The sequence below is a fragment of the Bombus flavifrons genome, chromosome 15, assembly GCF_040668555.2.
Source record: "Bombus flavifrons isolate JBK064 chromosome 15, iyBomFlav1_principal, whole genome shotgun sequence".
Lineage (NCBI taxonomy): Eukaryota > Metazoa > Arthropoda > Insecta > Hymenoptera > Apidae > Bombus > Bombus flavifrons.
The window spans coordinates 10,762,528-10,781,913 of NC_138456.1; the positions used below are offsets into that span (position 1 = coordinate 10,762,528).

The 19,386-nt window shown below is 34.9% G+C and overlaps 3 protein-coding genes across 5 annotated transcripts in view; 2 read left to right on the top strand and 1 right to left on the bottom strand.

Moving 5' to 3' along the window:
* The first annotated feature begins 97 nt into the window (after positions 1-97).
* Positions 98-2,224, top strand: DCP2 (decapping mRNA 2). Its single transcript, XM_069128127.1, has 5 exons — positions 98-396; positions 507-1,154; positions 1,367-1,505; positions 1,590-1,887; positions 1,971-2,224. Exons 1-5 carry the CDS (start codon positions 350-352, stop codon positions 2,222-2,224), a joined length of 1,386 nt encoding a protein of 461 aa, XP_068984228.1. The 5' UTR covers positions 98-349.
* Positions 2,225-2,892: 668 nt separating this feature from the next.
* Ho (heme oxygenase) lies at positions 2,893-4,279 on the bottom strand. Its single transcript, XM_069128128.1, has 3 exons — positions 3,977-4,279; positions 3,530-3,728; positions 2,893-3,354 (listed from the first exon to the last, which is right to left on the bottom strand). Exons 1-3 carry the CDS (start codon positions 4,077-4,079, stop codon positions 2,913-2,915), a joined length of 744 nt encoding a protein of 247 aa, XP_068984229.1. The 5' UTR covers positions 4,080-4,279; the 3' UTR covers positions 2,893-2,912.
* A 4,224-nt stretch (positions 4,280-8,503) lies between these two features.
* Positions 8,504-19,386, top strand: part of LOC138187669 (microtubule-associated protein futsch) — a 35,114-nt gene continuing 24,231 nt past the window's right edge. For 2 of the 3 annotated variants that reach the window (XM_069128666.1, XM_069128668.1), the window contains exons 1-7: positions 8,504-9,105; positions 9,599-9,809; positions 10,494-10,733; positions 18,039-18,137; positions 18,272-18,444; positions 18,594-18,751; positions 18,873-19,284. In XM_069128666.1, the coding sequence (XP_068984767.1) occupies positions 10,496-10,733; positions 18,039-18,137; positions 18,272-18,444; positions 18,594-18,751; positions 18,873-19,284 (1,080 nt within the window). In that variant the 5' untranslated portion in view covers positions 8,504-9,105; positions 9,599-9,809; positions 10,494-10,495. The remainder of the gene's footprint in view (positions 9,106-9,598; positions 9,810-10,493; positions 10,734-18,038; positions 18,138-18,271; positions 18,445-18,593; positions 18,752-18,872; positions 19,285-19,386) is intronic. The other variant, XM_069128667.1, reaches the window with a different exon arrangement.

Consider the following 19,386-nt stretch of genomic DNA (forward strand, 5'->3'; position numbering starts at 1 on the left):
ATAAATATTGTTACGAATGGATATTCGAAATATTATTTATCATTAAACTTGTTAAATATTATATATTTGATTCTCAAATTTTGCGGATCACGTTCGTGTAATTTTGTAAACATGTTTTTATACGACCGTGGTATAGGAATGTCCAGAAAGGAGGTTAGATGGCATCATAGAGCGAATCAATTGAAAAAGAGAATGGAATGGTATAAAGTATAAGTGAACTCGATTGAGGTAGTTTATGTTAACGTTTGAAGTGTGATTATATACGATGATTGTGTGTGTACTTTGCGATTACAAAGTTTTATTATAAAAGAGAATATTGAAATTTCCTTTTGTATGATTAATTCCTGAAATGGTGGATCATTCAGTACCATCCGACATACTCGACGATTTAAGCAGGTTAATTTTTACACTTAATTCTCAAAAAACATTTTTTCATACCATTATTTAACTTCGTTCACATTGTCTCATCCTGTATTGAAAGTATTTTGGGATTTTGATATTTTCAGTCGATTTATTATCAACGTACCTGAAGAAGAGAGGAAAGATTTAGTTCGAATATGTTTTCAAATCGAACTAGCTCATTGGTTTTATTTGGATTTTTATTGTACAGATGAAAATCCAAAGTTGAGACCATGTAGCATGAGAGAATTTGCCACGCAAATTTTTTTTCATATACCGTTTCTAAAACCTCATGTAGCTAACATAGATAGTATTCTTGAACAATGGCGTGATTATAAACAAAATGTTCCAACCTTTGGAGCGATTGTATTGAACGAAGATTTAACTAAAGTGTTACTTGTTCAAAGTTATTGGGCAAAAAGTAGTTGGAGTTTTCCTAAAGGCAAAGTTAATGAGGATGAAGATCCATCTCGTTGTGCTGTTCGAGAAGTTTTGGAAGAAACTGGTTTTGATATTTCAAATTTAATAGATGAAAATGAATACATTGAATCGGTAATAAATGAGCAATTGGTAAGATTGTACATAATATGTGGTGTACAAAAAGATACGAAATTTCAACCAAAAACAAGGAAAGAAATAAAAAATGTAGAATGGTTCTCTCTTGCTGATTTACCTAATAACAAGAAAGATATGACCCCAAAAGTAAAAACAGGAGTTGGTCCAAATGCATTTTTCATGGTTATTCCTTTTGTAAGGTAATAAATTATTTCAAAAGCCTAAAAGATAAAAGTTATTTTGACATGATGTATACATTATTATCTAATATCCTTTATATCATGATGTCATGTCCTTGTTCATATATACAATATTGTTAAAAAAGCAATTAGTTTAGATGTTAGAAAAGAATAAAAAGTATAATGAAGATGTGCCTCAAAAATTCTATTTTGCTATTGTAATTTTTAAATAGGAGAATGAGACGTTGGATACAAGAGAAACATTTACGTGAGAAAAATGCAAACACTATACGAAGACACAGACACAAATCTCTGGGTGACGTTGACACTGTTCCAAAGAATAAACGGCAATTACTTACTCATTCTGTTCAGGTAATTGAACTATCTGTTGCTTAATCGCCTATTTCTGTTAATGTCGTTGAAAATAATTTTAATGTAACTGTAAATTATTTCCAGAACGATATTCCAAGCTTCAAAGACGTTAAAAACTTTCGACAATGTAATACTTCACCAGCAAGGAATCGACGTAGCGTACATGATTGTAAAAATGTTATGCCCAAAGCAGCAATTAAACGTAATCTATTCGGGGATCAGAATGAAGATGAAACATCAGCCATACTCGCCAAACAATTAACCGACAGTCCACAAAATCAACAATCATATTCATTTTTAATGGATCCAGCTATCCAGTCTGTAAAATGCAATGAATTTAGTTATAAAGCTCAAGCTAAAGTTCTAAGTATGGAATCGAAAGGTTTGTTGCTTAATATTGTAATTAGCGCTAGTTGTAAGCTTAAGAGATTGTGTAATATAATGAAGAATTTTATTGATTTACAGATCAAATATCCAGAGAATTTCGGAATGCAGAATATCCCGATGGAAATTTAAAATCTTTATTATTTGGCAAAGCAGCAAATAAATTGCAAGCAGATTTAAAAACTATACCTTCTCCGTTTGTGCTAATGAATCACGACGCATCGCGTTTCTTCCCAATAGATCACGTGAAAGCCCAAAACCATTCTATGGAATATTATTCAATGACTTGGGCAAACTTTAAATTTGACAAACAAGCAATACTTGATTGTTTATAAAATTATTTTAAAATGATTTTAGAAGACATAGTCATACTCAGCAGGGTTATATCGCGATGGTTGTACATTTTTTGTGCATACATTTTTAGAATATTTATATAAGTTTAAATGATGATAGAGTGTACAAAGATTTATAATTAAATATGATTTTAAACATTTGTTTGAGATCACAAATGTTTCTCAGCATATTGGTTTTGGTGTTCAAACGATCTTGTCAGATATTATAACAGAGTACAAGGTATATACATCACTAGTTTTTAATTATTAGATATTTAAGGACTTTTTTTGTTATTATATATCCAGCCTACTACTATAATGAAATGCAACAGGATATTAAATAAAAGTACGATAAAAATACGCTTAGATATGTGATGAAATCAACGAAATAATATACATATACATGTGTTTACTTTCACTTGATAGGTACTTATTTTTTATGTAATAAAATATCTTGTATATTTCGCTTTAATTCAAATTAGTAAATTATGAAATGATCTCTGAAAGATCAACAGAGGGTATTTAATTTCTTTTATTTTATAACTAGATTGTTTCACCATAGTTGAGTATTTATATGTACACGTGTTGAACGCATGTTTAATAAGAGATATATCTAAATCAAACTTAAAAACTATTCTTATATAAATAAAATAAAATCGGATATAATATAATTAAAACAGATATATATTTATCATACTTTCTTCAAAGATATAAAAAAGGCTAAAAGAAATATCATAACAGGGATAACAAAATACATCGTTTTTTTCATAAGGACAGTGCTTGTACCTTCTATACTTCTTATAATCTCATTATTTAATGCAAACACCGTTTTACTTTCTTCAATAAGTTTATTTTTTGTATCTTCGTCCAACGTTTCTGCGATATTATTCATAGTATCGCGCATATTTCGTTTAAGTTCATAAATATTACTGTTTCCAAAGTCTGTAATATTGTTAACAATCGTTCGAGATCCTCTAAATGGCCAAATTTTTTGCATAACCTGTCTTTTTTTGCGCAAAATAATCCCACCACTTAGAAGACCCATGTACAGATGATAAATGTATGCAATCAGTAAAATGGGTTCCGTATTTTCGATTTCTTTTAAATGGTTCAAATATTTGGTAACACTATCCCTGGAAAAGATATTAAATATACACCAAATTTTAAATCGAGGATCTATCGATTTTGTCAATGATTCACGAATGCCTTTAAATATTTTCAGCGACCGATAGTAAATTAATTATATATTAATCTTTTTTGAAAGTACGTATGTACGTAGAAATATAAATATAGTACAAAAGAATTTACCTAGGACTGTAATTTTTTGTCCATTCTTTTCCCAAATAAAATTCAAGATCATGTTCAAACGCCTCGGTACGACGAAGTTCGTCCTGTAAAAGTGATCCTACTTTTGTATGTTTGCACCTGATCATAGCAAGTTCCAAATATCGAAAAATTTCATAGAAAACCAAAAGACCATCAGCCCATACAGAATCCTCAAGAATACCTATTTAAAATCAGTGATATTTGTCATTTTTAATTTGATATCATTTGATTTTAAGTTTTATCTAATCTATCATTAGTTTATTGCACAATGATCTTAGAATAAATATTCATTGCATTGCTTAATAGTATTCATATAGGATTTATTGTTATATTATATTATATTATATTATATGTCATTTCTATTAACCTATATGAAAAAATGAAAATTTAAATTTCACTGATACGTTAATTAAAAAGATTGTGCTTTACCAAACGCTAATTTTGCATTTACTAATGCGTCACTAATTGAATGAATTTCTCTGGTGGCTTTCTGCATTTTTTTACAAAATGTCTCTTCATCTTTGCTTGTCATTTTCGTGAGATCTATATGATTTTGTCACGGTACAGGAAAATGGACACAAATCTATCGTGCCATTTTATTCTTAATTCGTTCGTATTTAAGACGCTGTACAATTATAATATTATTAAATAATTAAAAACACTATTTCACGTCTAACATTTACACAACACACGAACAGTACGACTAGTGTACAATCATATGATTGCACTAGCTGAAATTTACGGTTAAGCACAAGATGGCATTGTGTTCGTCGAAAAAGAAGAGGAAAACGCTATAGAATTATTAATCATTTGATATATTGATTACTTAGAAAAGATTGTTCAAAATTTTAAGTCCCTGTAGAATATTTTTCAATCGTTGGTAGCATGAAAAAGATGTATGACAATTTCCAAATGCACAATATATTTAATTTTTGTCTCTGTAATAAATCATTTGAAATTGATCGAGGAGATGTATGTTTTTCTTTCTTTTTGTTTAATTCGTTTAATTGTATTTGCTTTGGTAATTTTTAATTTCCCGTGTTTGCTCTATTTCGTTTGTTAACTGTTCAGCACAGGTAACATTATATTATCATTATCGTGGAGATTATGAAAGAGAAATTTATTTCAATAAAATGCAGGTATTCAGTATTTTACAATCGTTTTTTCATGTTTGTGCCTTTCTCCTAGTTCATTATGTATATCTGGTAAATTATTGGAATGTTTATACTTTTATTATATGTTATATGCCTCAGTGTTGCTAAACGGAACATTTGTGGAAAGAAATGGAAAATGTAAAACGGGAGAAGAATGAGAATATTAATATGTAGTTTTTATAGAAGTAGTAACTTATCTCTATATGAAAGACAATAAATTTGTCAAATAGGAAATGAAACAAGTGGACGATTAAAAATGTTATGATGGCACAAGCGTACTGTTTGCAGTAGTTGGCAGTTTTCTCTGCAGATACGTGGATTTTCTATGGCATTGGTATACGCTCTGTGTATATTGTAAGTGGCTGCGGTATTCGGCTAGTCAGATCGATGAGACGCCGTCGTCGTGGCGCCTCGTGAACGCCCTGCCCTGCTGTCTTGGCTAAACTTGCGCTTTTGGGATCACTTATCTTTCTCATATATTTTTATATAATATTGACAGACATTGCTAAACAATGATAATTACTTTTTGTAAACTGTCCAACACTTTTGGATAACGACAACGAAGCCAGTTATGTAATTCTGTTAATTACTAGTCGTTAATCTTCAATCAGCATATGAAAAATGTAATTATAATTGTATCGGAGAGTATAAAGAAAGCGTCGTAATATCTTAATGGCAGCAAGTTGGCACCTTTGTTTGATTTAAGCAGAACGCAAGAAGTAGGAAGTTAAAGTAGGAATCTATTAATGTTTCTTATGCAGACGATACAAGAGGTAGACGTGCTTTATCGCAGGAGAAAAATTTGAAATCTTTAAAAGGAGGCCATCGACGTTATAGCTGCTGAATATACCGCGTTACAGACTGTAATGTAGAAGATGCCAAGTGTAAAATAATTCGAACGATGTAATAATGATGCTGATGCAAATGCTAAGGTACCTGCAATTAATAAGCACACGCGCACGTATATATATCTTCGTATTACTGAACGGTTTCTGAACGGAGCAGATTAGTGGTTTAATACGCTTCGCCAGGTTTTTAGTCACGGACTCTTTAATTAGTATTTTAATTACTGTAGAATCGAGTAGAAATTTTACGTATGCATCTCAATACGCGATGGTACTTTCAAACGTACGTTCTTTACTTTTTCGTTATTCTGCCCCACTAAATTGCTGATTCTTTGATACATATGTTCAGATTAAATTGCATTTGTAGTCGAATATATCATTAAACACTTTCATTTAGAAAATTTTTTTTAGATATTATGTTTGTTAAATACGAACGGTTTGAAGAGTGGAAGGTGAAATAATTTTAATTGATTTACATATATATATATGTCGTTAGAGTAGATATCGTAAATTGAATCGTATCTACGTTTCATGCGCGTCGAAACGTCACATGTGTCGTCGCGATGTCTCGCGTGTGAACGCATTTACCTACGTCACTGACATGGTGGGACGTAGAATAAGTGCGGAACGTAGGGCGCATCGTCATTACGACAAGAGACAGTATCCGACTTGAAGAGATGCTATATTTTGGTTTCTGATATTCTCAACACGGTTAGTAAGGGATGCCGCTCAATACTAGCGCCGCGCACTATGGCCAGCACTGTAAAACTTCTGACTTGTACCCTGATCACGTTCGAATCCTATTCGAAATTATATTTTGACATGAAAATAGTATGAAAATTAGGGGCAGTTAATGAGAAGAGAAAATGACAATGTTCTACTATTACTTTGAAATACTAAATATATCATATATAATTCTTCTTAATAACACATTGTGCAACTATTTTTTTTTTTTACAAATGGAATATACACGTTATATTTTATATTTATGTATAGGTGCATGTGTACGTGTATATATATATATATATATATATATATATATATATATACTTTTTATAGTTATATATTCAGTAATGTGAAGAAACAAAGAATAGTAAAAAATTAATAGATAAATATTTCTTAACTAGAACCAGAACGAGAAAAATTTGAATAGATAGAAAGGATATAGATAATTATGAAATACTGATGTTTTTGAAAAAATTGGAAGTGAAATATACCATCAATCGGGTACGATATTTCATAGATACAGGGTTGAAGATTGTGAGATGCAATGCGGCAATCGAAGACGGCCAACGAATCGATATATCGACCGCGCGATCAACAAACATTTTAATTGATGACATTATTTCTTTTCTTTATGATCCTCCTCGTTTTAGTAGATTCAAAATTTCTGAACGATAAATATAAATAATTATTCATCTTCAAACCAATAAAATTATAAATATTATCAAATAATTATATATATTTCAATTATTAGGAAATTTACGAATTTTTAAAAGTTTGGCAACCAAATAAATTTAACTGACCAAACAACAGAGGTCACATCTGCAGTTGTAGCTATATGCATTCATATACGTATATGTCTGAAGCGGCTTCATTACGTAATTGATAATACAACTGCTCGTAAAATATTTCTTATTTTTAAAAATATATTTTTGGGGGCTTGATCTGAATGTTCAATCGAGCATTTTTCCATTTTATATCGAAACCATTATTTGTCCCATCCACGGAAGTCTGCTACTTTATCTTCGATAAAAAATTAATAGAAAATGGAAATAAATGTACATATGTAGTGAAGGAATTTTAACTACTTTAAGCCCTATGTTTTGTTCGAAAAAGGTATTGAGAAAGAAGTTAGAGAAAGGTATTAGTGATATAGAATGGACGATGAAGTAAAGCGATAAGAATTACGGGAACAGATCCTCCCTGCAGTGCGACAAATAGTATACCTACATATGTGGCCCACTCATCAGACGTGACATGTTATAGTTATTTTGGCATCATTATATGTTTATTTTAGAGAATAATATGTATAAATTACAGTCATACATAGTAATTACATGCTGGTGAAGATGTGCCAATTTCACACATGCAGTATCTAGTTTAATTTGAATATCTTCTAACAAGAATAAAGGTCAATATTATGCCTAAACTTGCGTGAGACTTAAGTGTGGTAACAATAATTTCTCACTGATAATTTGAGGAAGTAATATATTCAAAAACCTCAATACATGTCAACATTTTAAAGAATAAAATACGAACTCTGAATATTCATCGTACTTCTAATCATCGTTACTCATTTTAACAAGCGTTTCGACGTAATTATTGCCACGAACGTAAATAACGAATGAGAAACGGTTCCTTAATTTCCCACGGCATGCCGGCCGGCGCAATGGCAGACATATGTATCGCGTGCTTCTTAGCCAGTCATTATTTTACCACGTAACATTTTCCCTTAAATAACCGCACCCGGTACTGCAGAGTATGACCAACGTTGACCTCCAAGTCTCGGTGATACTTTCCCAGTTTTCTCTGTTTTCCGGTGCTGGAGTCCTTTCCCTCGGTACCGGCATTTTCCGACGTCGTGCCGGCCGGCTTGCCGGTCGTGTCAGTCAGTCACACACATATAGATATACACATATGGGCACACACACGTGCAAACGTGTAACTAAAGTGGTACGATGTCGTACCCCTGGCTATTCGAGTATGTTATACAAAGTCTGTGCATGTATATAGCATGGTCCCCGTTATACACCTAAATGGGCCTACATTGCGACGTTTCCGATGCCGTGGAGATGTTGTGTCCGTGTGTATGTCGGTGAAAACCGAATGACTAGACGTTACGGGCAGTGTGAACTGCGCGAACCTAAAGCAACCGAGCCAGTGCGCATCGCTAGTGGGGATACCGGAACGATCCTTGGAGAGGGGGTGTCTTTGCATGGTAGCGGCAAAGGGTATCGCAGTCTGTTAGAGAGCCGGCAGCCCGCAACGCGAGAGTTGCTGCCGAGTCAATTCGAGTTTGAAATATCGTTTGATTGAAACAGACAGAGAGAAGAGACATTTCGTGAATTCGTAGTAAAGAAACTCGGAAACGACGGAATCGTTGTTAACCCCGTCCCTAGATAAAGAAGGGACAGGCATCATCTCGTATTCGTTCCGATCTACGTTTAGTGTCGCTGTGTCCTACAACGGTTCTCTCACGCCACCCTCTTTGCCACCGTATTCGCGAACTACTCGGTCTCCTGTCGCTCTCCATTTGCCCCTCTTTTGCTAACCTATCTCTCCCTTTCTCTTTTCTCTATCTCTTTCTTTCTATCTTTCTCTCTCTCTCTCTCTATATATCTCTCGGTCTTTAAACGCAACATCGAATACGAAAGAAACGGAGAAATTAAAGCGTTCACACGAAGAAGTAGCCTGTTAAGATAACAGACTGTTTTCGATTGCTTCTCTGACGGATATTATTCACGTTGTTTTCTACGTGGAAAGAATACCGTTCCTGGATTGTACATATATCGAAAGATCGAACAATTAAAACTGGATAATCGTGTCACGTAACGAGGTAAGCTGATAAAATATATTATTAGAAGATTCTCGGTGTGAGCGTTAATTAGTTGATAAACGAGAACGGTAGGGATTTGAATTTCACGAAACTTTTAATAACATTCTGGTGAACTATGTATAGATTTTATCGGCCGGCTAGGTGGATTGCGGGAGGGGTTGTTACTAAGGGGTAGACTGCAGTGCCGATACTCGCTTGTCCGGTTGACACTCTTATACCAATGTCGTGGAGTAAAGTGTTGTATATTGTGCGGGGAATGACAACATGACACGAGGTGTTTTATTTTTTTCTTTATTTTTTTCTACGAAATGTATTAATAACGACAAATGAAAAATGTTATCATTTTTATCGCTACTCACCGGATTTTTAAGTCCAGTACGTGATTTTCCGAATTTACAGCCTCTTATTATTTCTCGCTATTTTTCGACGAAATAGAATTTTTTTTTATTAAAATTCATCATTAAGAATAGGTGTTTAATGCCCTGTTTTGTAGTTAGCTAGCCCGAATTTGGATCAATGATCTAATGTTGTACGGAGAAGCTCGGATCCTGCGCATTCGGCGATAGGACATAGCCCTACTGCTTTTCAGGAAAAGGGTCGTGCAAATCCTGCGCAATACTTAACGCCAACACTGTCCGCATGAAATTGCGGTGTGACGACGCGGTGACCTTTTCATAAAATCTCTTCGAAATTTTGTTGCCTCGGTAAGATTTCGTTCTAAAATGTGCATTCACGTTTGCACGAATCTCGATGGATATCTCGATCGCATTTTTATTCTCTTTATTCTCGCGTAGTGAAATAATTTGTGTTAAATGAGCAAAATCTTTAAAGTGATCGTACTTTGTGTGAAAACATTTTTATTAGCATGCTCATGTTTCGACTGTATATAATTGGGGATACAGGTAGAAGTAAAATCATCGTGAGAATCGAATATATAAAGAGGGACAAATTGCAACCTTGCAGTTACCTGGCAACGATCAATTTGACATTTTCTTTTTTTTTTTCATTTAAAGCTTTTTACGTTTGTATATATACATCGTATACGAAATGCACGTATGGCGTTAAACTGGCGATCATCAATCATCGTATAGCTGCCAAACATAAAAGTAGTATAACAGTAGTATGGGTCAGCTCTAGTATGATGTCATATATCAGATGTCATCATATCTGACAACTGTTAGCGAAAGCGACAGCCAATCGGTTTGTAGATAAATCGCGAATTATAGATAGGAGATTTTATCCGACTAACGTGTTTAATCGACAAACTTACCTCGAAGAGACATTTACCGATAAAAACTATTCTTTATTCGGATCTAGCAATTGTAATTAGTAATGGCGAAGAATAAGCTTCCTTCTTATCTAATTTAGTTGGTTTGTCTCTGTTTCAGCAATGAGTACCACGGATCCTACTGGAGAGGGCGGAGGGGGAGGGGCAACGACTACAATATCACCAAACATTGAACAGAATGTATCTCCGATTATACCGGTGACCGGTAGTGCGGTGCAACCAGGCTCTCAACAACAGCATCCACCACCGTCACCACTAAGTGGTTGTTACCTTCTCGTTGTGCTTCCAGAGCCTCATACCACGCAGCATAAAGATCTCATCTTAAATCGTCTCGCAAAAGGTAAGTACAACTCGATTAAAGCGATAATCAATGTAATATAATACGATGTCCGTTGAGAAATTGTCTTTAGGATTTATAACATGTAAATGCATGCCTGATAGCAATTTTAAAATCAGTTAACAAATAAAAATCGAAATACGCTCCATTAAACGCTTCCGCGGCTTTAGATTCTTTTTTCTTCCTTTTTATTTTCGTTCTAATCTAGATAAGAATAGCGTCAATGTGGAATATTGTTTTATCAATAAAAAGGACATAATGTCGTTGATAGATGAGAGAGTATTGTTAAAGTATTTAAAGTGTATGGTTGAGATTCTGATAACAATTATGATTTCATATACATATCTCGTGGTATTAGTTCCGCGCATGAACCCAGGCGCTAACGGTTCTTCTTCGCTGTGCGTATTCCTTCCGATTTATCGGACAAGCTTACCCAACAACTTTATCCAGGTCCCCCTTGTTGCTAGGCGGAGTTTGAGCGGACGTTGGTTAGTAAGGAAATCGAATGGTACCTCTATACGTCATTAACTGTTGGTTGTCAACCTTTAAGAAGCGATAGGAGTTCTATGGTTCTGCAAATTTCGCGATTAATAGTTTAATTGCTAACCCATTTTCCTACTATTCGAGTGAACTCCGACTTCATGGTTTAGTTCGTGCTTTTATACGATTAAGACACGCTTAGCCACGAATTACTTTCTACTTTTAATTTTATTTTATTGATACATCGTGGTATAAATATTATTTACAAAATTTGACAAACGTAGTCACTGATTCATCTTCAACTTATTCTAGAAAGTTCAGAACGCCTTTCCGTTTCCTTATACAATTTCAATGCAAAATTGATCTATCGTGCAAATTTTCATCAGTGCAACGAAAAATTACAAATATATATATATGTATGCATATGCGTGAAAAATGTTGGTAACATTATAAAATGTTTCATGCATGTCTCGCGTGTACGAAACAGGTCATATATGGTTGATTGAACGACAAGATTGTTCATTAACGGAAGTAAAATTCAGTTCGAGCATTCGATTATCAAAAATTATCAAGAATGTGGGAAAGACACGCAGAAACGCGTAGGAGACGGTGATTAAGAAATGGGGCGTAAAGGAGTCAAGGCACTAAAGGAAAGATTCATTACGACGGGGAATAAAAGTAGGAAGAAGCGAATGGTAGAAAGAAAATAGTGGATGAAGGGAAAAATCTGTATTTGTGAGTTTGATGCGGTATGCGCATGTTAGACCAGCCTACGGCCACATCCCCGCAGTCACCAGAACTTGGATCAATAATCCATCTACACAGTATATAACGAAAATCGTCGCTAAACTATAATGACAATTTTTTCAAATCATTTTGTGATGTAATTCAACGAACAATGGTTGCTTATATGTTGCATACAGACGTATACAGAAGCAAAGACAGGGAATGAAAATTGGGCTGAAACGAGTGCACGCGATGCGTTGATTTCTGAAAAGAGTTGCTAGAAAATTAGCAGATCGGATAAGTAGATAAAACAGATTGAAATTGTTTGGAACAGTGTAAGCGTTTTAATTGTTAGTTGAAGATCATTTTCGCACGCGAAATGATCATTATTATTCATTACGTTGAAAAAGATTACACGTCAGAAAGAATCAGAAATAAGTACTACCATGTTGTTACGATAACAGAGGGTATAATTTGAGCACGAGCTAGAAATTTATATAATTCTTGGAAGATTCCGAGTATAAGAAAGGTATAGCTTGTTCGATAGAGCATCCGATCAAATATCTTGGAATTCTAAGTAGATTTCTTCGATTACAACCAGAATTCTTGTACCTTCTATACGTGAGTTCGTATGGATAATTTCGTATGCAATGGGTATGGTATACGCGTTAGCAAGTTTCATGTGAGTCATGGGTTGCCCGTGTGGAGCGTAGACGCATCACAGGAAGGATTGGTAGAGCGGAAAGAAGGCGAGACATGAATTCATTCATCTGCTTATTTCGAAGAACCTAAATGTAATGCTGACTCGTCCACTATTTTTGACAATGTTATTGTGCCTCATTCTCGATATACATGGCCAGAGTTACGAATAAAAAACGAGAATAAACTTGACATACTGATAACATAGTCGAGTTTTAAATTAAATTTTGCCGAAAGCATATAGAGAAGAACGTGACTATATTAATATTCAGCAAATACGATGATTTGTTATAAAAACTTATATAGAAAAAGATATTAATATTTGAAAAACAGTATTAATAGAATATTCGCGTGATATCTTGATTTATGAATCGTGTATCTGCTTTAGAAATTGATCATTTTTTATGGAGTATGCGAATCGTCGTACGTGAACATTTGCGTGAGTTAATACATGGTAATATGCTCGTAAAAGATTAATGTGATAATGCATATACAAATACATGTACGCGCGTATATTTACAGATATTGTACGAGTAACCACACATACGTAAGATAGGAAGGCATACTTGTCGGTATGAATCATGATTGAGGACGTGGGGAGCATCGCGAAAGTTGGAGTTATTCGATGCTTGTAATATCCGGAAGAACTTGCGCATAGAGGGTTCCGTTCAATCAAATGGCGAAATTTGCATACGTGCTTTTCCAACCGCATTACGCTGTTTATCCAATTACAAGGAACGAAGCACGTACATGCACCTGTACTCACATATGGCGAACTGAAAATCAAAGTGGTGCGAATCGAGTTTCTAGAATCTCAAATTAATAACATATTTTAATTTTTATACAGTGGTTAGAAAATGTATTTGCTATATACCGTGGTATTTATTTATTATAGCATTTGCATATTAATAATTAGTACCAGGTATGTCAAAACTTCGTGTAATTCAATAATATTTTCATATTATTAGAAAGTTATTATCCGAGAAGCATTCAGTATCAAATATAACAATCGGAAAATAAGGGAATGTGCATAGACTTTTTATAGCCAGCGTGTGTCATCCATCTAGTTTCATAGTTAATTTAGTTACAACTTGATCTATTGCTTTCTAAGAATATAATGAATTTCTTATGATAATAAACGTAGAACGCTATTTTATGAAGCATAACAGCGAACTGACTCGCACCACTATGATTCTTGAGCCAGATGTGGTTCGGCCAGACATTCAGGCGTCTGTAGGCGCGTGATCTTTTACTGTTTTCACCGTGGCGACAATTTTTATTTAAGTGAAATATTCACAGTTTCTCGAAACAATTAAACCGACGCTCTAACGTCGAGGTATTCGGAAGAGAGAATATTCGATTTCGCGTAACACAGCGCGTATTGTCGACAGCGTAATAAAAGATCTATCGAACATCGAAAGGAATCGAAGCATCGATTTCTCAAGGATATTTGTGACGGTCGATGCAAACGTCGAAGCAAGATGCTATTTAGCCAATTTCCAGAAAACTTTTTCAGAAGACTCTTACAATTTCGTCGTACGCGCAACTGAATATAGTGTGTCTAATTTTATCACGGCATTCGCTAGTGATTTGCTCTCTGGTGCATCGTGCTTTCCGAGTCGTGAAACTCTGTTTCTCGATTACCTCGTTCTTGAACCTGACCCTTACACCAAATAGCATACTTAGCATCGATATTCGTCCAGTTATAATATAAAAATATTTTTTCGCATGCTCGTACTTTCTCCTTCTTCTCCCTTCGTTCCTTTGTTCCGTTTCGAGTGCTTCTTATTGTCAACGAGGACGCTAACGATATGCAACGATGCAACTGCATAAAGAGATTTTTATTTTCAGACTTCTATATATAATTCTCTACCTTCTTTTACTTTCTCTTATCGCATATTTTTGTCACATTATACACAATATTATAACTACAATACTATGTATTATCTCATATATCCTATCTATGCTTTTTTTTTTTTTATAAATCTTTATTCGTCGCAACGATTGTCTTACGCACACAACACGCGTATCGCTATAACGATTCTAACTAAAATTTCTTCGCTAAAAGCGCATACATCGCTGCGATCGAATGATATCCAAAAGTACAAATACGTTTGAATATTATTATCTTATATAGAATATTCTGCATCTAAGCGAAAGGATACTCATCAATGGTCTTCGATAAGTATTTAGTTGTTCGTTAAGCGTTATCGGACAATATTGAAACGCAAGAAATAAATTTCGGTCTCATCTTTAACAAATCCTTGGAGCAGGTCTTCGCCCTTCTCTTAAAAATATAAATAGCCACGGACGGGCTAAGTCGATCTCTGTGCTATTCCATCAAGTTCGTGTATGTTCAAATATTGGTTACTAGTTAATCAGCAAGTTTGCACATAGGCTGCTGTTAAATTTATCGAACTACGCTAAGATTTATTACATACATACGTAATTTGTTTATTTCGTCTCAAGTATAATAACCCGATGGTATATAACAAATATCATTATTCCATCTAGACACGTTTTGTTTTATTTGCGCTAAACTCGATCAAATGGCTAAACGTTTATAGTCGTATTTAATCAAAGAAGCGACGATAAATGACACTTACGATTGAAACAGGTTACAACAACAGCTCTCTATCGACCTCGTTCGATATTTTATTCGCCTCGCGAGATCAATCAAGAATGATGTCAGCACTTTTCGAAGAAACTTTTTGACCCTGTTAGACGACAAAAGCTTCTACGTTATACTCTTCGTGAAGATCCATCCTGTCTTACCGCATACGATGTATCGCGAAAATAATATTTCGACATTTCGATGCTCTTTAACCACGTAAATGTTATCGATGAATTATACAGACGTTTCTCGTGACATCGAATTCACGTTCATGTCGGAGACGTACGAATTTCGAGAACGGTAAGTTGCACGAAGGATAACGGAAAACCACGTCTAAACATAGTTGAGGCAACTCCTAACATTCTTAGCGTCCGTCGTCAGGCAGCAAGAGACGAGAAAAGGAAGAAAACTTATCAAAATAGAAAAAAAAAAAAAAATACACGAGAAAGGAGGAAAAAATGGAAGGGAATTAAATAGAAATGGAGAAACGAGATAGCGGCGAATGTTTAAGATTCTGAGAGATACTGCGAGAGGGGTAAATGCTCGAACGAAGAAAGCCACGATTCTGTCTATATTTAACTGTATCTTTCACTGATACTGTTTTTAAGTAGAACATGTCTACGACCTATCAACGCGAGGTGCATCAGACGATTTTCTCCAGAGAAAGAAACATTACTGTTACTAAATATTCAAGCCATTCCACTCGTATTTTATCGGCATTTATTTTTCTAAATTCATAGAAAAGTCTCGCGTTTGCTAGAATTCAATGGCTGAATTTAACGCGTTCTATCTTCTACAATTTTATTTGCTTCATCGCATTTGTAATATTTGCATATTGTAAACGATTTTCGATCGTACGTTCGATAATAATTAAATTGTACTAAATATATTACTACATAGATATTAGCAATTAGTACTAAATAGATTAATATACACGTATTAATCTATTTAGTACTAATTACTAGCACATATATATATATATAGATGTATGTATGTATATCGTAAAGAAAATGTAGAGGGTTCGTCACGCATTAAAAGGCACGACCCCCGACGCACGGCTTCTCTTGTATCATCGTCAGGGCTTCCGATCAATTTGACATAGAGAATTTGCTGGTTCTGTGGTTCAACTTGACAAGTTAAGCGATTCGAAGGAATTATAGTTATATACGGTTATCGCATATATAATTGGATTTGGAAATTCATTTTACCATAATTATACGTTCTTCAGATATGAAACCTATTTTCCTATTATTGATTTATTCTTCATGGATTATCAACGATTATTCAAACTTTTTCTGTTCTCTTAGCATATACTCGATTTCCCCATTCACGTCCATATTCAAATTTTATTCGATCGAATGTTATTCTTCTAAATTTTCATCGAACAAACCATTGTTCGTATTTATAATCCCGTTGCACGTGTGCGCGCCCATTTATCGGAATAAATTTATTCCCGCAATAAAACAAGCACTGGTCGGTCATGTTGACTGTGATTACTTTTGTTTTTCATAAATGTTTATCGAACAAGTGAGATTTTACGTGCTGAAAGTTTAAAATCTCTTAGTATCGAGATACGGTGGTATCATTATACCATCGATCCTTTGGAGTTATGGTACCTGGTCTGTCACGTTGCTTATTCTACTTTGTAATAAAAATTACCCGCTCGCTTCGACGCAGATTGGAAACACTTCACGATGATTTATTCTATGATTTATTTCTCTATCTCTCTCGATTCGTTACCGCTACAAAATAAACGTAATATTCAATTTGTTCGTAAGATTTTCGTCACAAGCTTGACAAGTAAAAACTAGCCGATATATTACGATTATAACGTTAATTTATGCATCTGTATATAATTAAAGAACAATGTGATTATTACACTATAGTTTATTTATAATAAAGATTTATTCTAGGACAGATTTATTCTACCATACGTTCGTTTATTATTATTTATGCAATCGCGTATGCTTGCTTTTTAAGCGGCTGGCTGCTGGAAATGGATTTCACGTAGAAAAGATAAAATAACAGTAACAGAGACGGCAATAGAGAGTGGGTGCAGGATGTGCGATCGATCGCCGGCTACCGCCGAACCACGTGACGGGGTGCGGTATTCGTGACGTCATAGAAACTCCTGTTTCATTCGTGCTATCGACATATTCGTTTCTTTTCTTTTTTCTTTCTCTTTACGTTGATCGTTCGTTCGACGTCTAATTTCTTTAATCTTACTTATTTCATCAACTTTACACGTATAACTTTATAAGCAATTCTCCACCCTCTGCAATTATTTTTACAATAATTTACGTTGCACGAGATCTTTTATCCGTTGTATATTTTCTTGAAAGAGAAAAAGGGGAATGTGGGAATGAGCTCAACTGAAAATATATTTGATAAATTACTCGTAATTAACGTTTACCGTCGAGCGTTTCTTTGCTCGCAAAGTAGTTATATGTTTAGTTATAGGTTCTACTAAATTCTGATTTTATATGATGCAGACTTTCATCTCATTAATAGAATTGACGAGTCGACGTTCGAGTAGAAGACAATTCTTGATTTCTTAACCTTCACCTTACGTTATTCAGCCCTGAATCATCCTCACTTTACGAAGCCAACCTAGTGCAGACTCTTAGGTAGTTGTGTACGACGTTATAACTTGCTATTTAGATCATTTACCTTTCGGATCTTAAGTCCTGATAAAAGAGACTTTTCGACTTTTCTAATTGTAACGGAAGATATCCACGAGCCTTACGTAATCTTCCTTTGAACTAATATTTTCTAATTTTGGATTTCAGGTTTCTTGTCGTGGGATAAGGATAGCTGTCACGTAGATTTAGAAAAAGAATTACTGGCGTTGGTGGCGCAAGCTCCGGAAGGGGAAGAAGCAAGAAATGGTATTAATTAAACCGCGCGATTATAAGATAAATATTATCCTTGAATCTAAATCGTTCGCTATTATACCGAATCCCAAGAACGTACTATAGATCGTTGTAAATCGTTTCGTTCGCTGAGAGAAATGAATTTTCAGGCGAACGACTGATCCAATACGCTACCGAGAACCTCGTTACCGAAGTTCTGATTCACCCGCAAACGAATACACTGTTACAATGTATCCGTAACCTTCTCGCAAGCTTTACAAAACACCGACACATTATACATGGTGGCTATACCTTCAGTGGAAATGGTTCCTGGATACTGCAAGTACGTGCCAATTCTACATAAGCATAATACGTTCCGAAACATAACATTGAAACTTAACATGCAAAACTATTGCTAAGCTCATCTAGTATAGTCCGAACATTTCTCTTTCCACTGAAACTAACGATCACGTTCAAATGCCACGCGTCCAGGATGGAACCTTTAGCCTTGCCGATTTCCTGGATGCGTTCAGTGAACACGAAGTGCAAAGAGTTCTTCGTGCGTATGAAAACAGTGTCACGGTAGACATTCATTGCGCGAGTGTCGGCGATTGGACAACAAATAGACTTTCCAAAGAAGCTTGTACTAGGTTTGTATCCTATTTATTTCGAACAACGCTTTAATATCGACGTAGATTGTATCTGAAGATTATAAAGAGTCTGCGACGCTTAAATAATTCATCTATGTGTGTTATACTTGCCATGATACAGACCTTGCCGAGTAAGAGTAAATCCCGATGACGTTCTCACCGCTGGATTACCAGCCATCGCGAGTTTCACGAATTACATTGGACAATATCTGGTTGCCCAGACACTGGACCAACTTATGGAGCCATCCGATGTCGTAGGCAACATAAGATTTAGTCACCCAACATTGTATGTCTTCCCTGGCGGTCAAGGTGATGCCGCGCTCTTCGGCATAAATGGTTTTAACATGTTGGTGGACGGTGGTTTCGCCAGAAAGGCCTGTTTTTGGGATTTTACCAGACACTTGGACCGCCTCGATGCGGTCTTAGTTACTAGAATAAATAATAGTAATGTTGGAGGCATGTCCAGTGTGCTCCGCAAGAAGAAAGAAATGCACGTCTATCCTCAAATCGGACATTTCTTCTGCAACCTAATCGTAAGTATCGTTAATTTTCTTACTCGAGTCGTATGTACGCAATATGCTAATCGGGTTTGATCAATGTACGTTTATTAAAACCGTCGATGTTGCGTTCTCTCG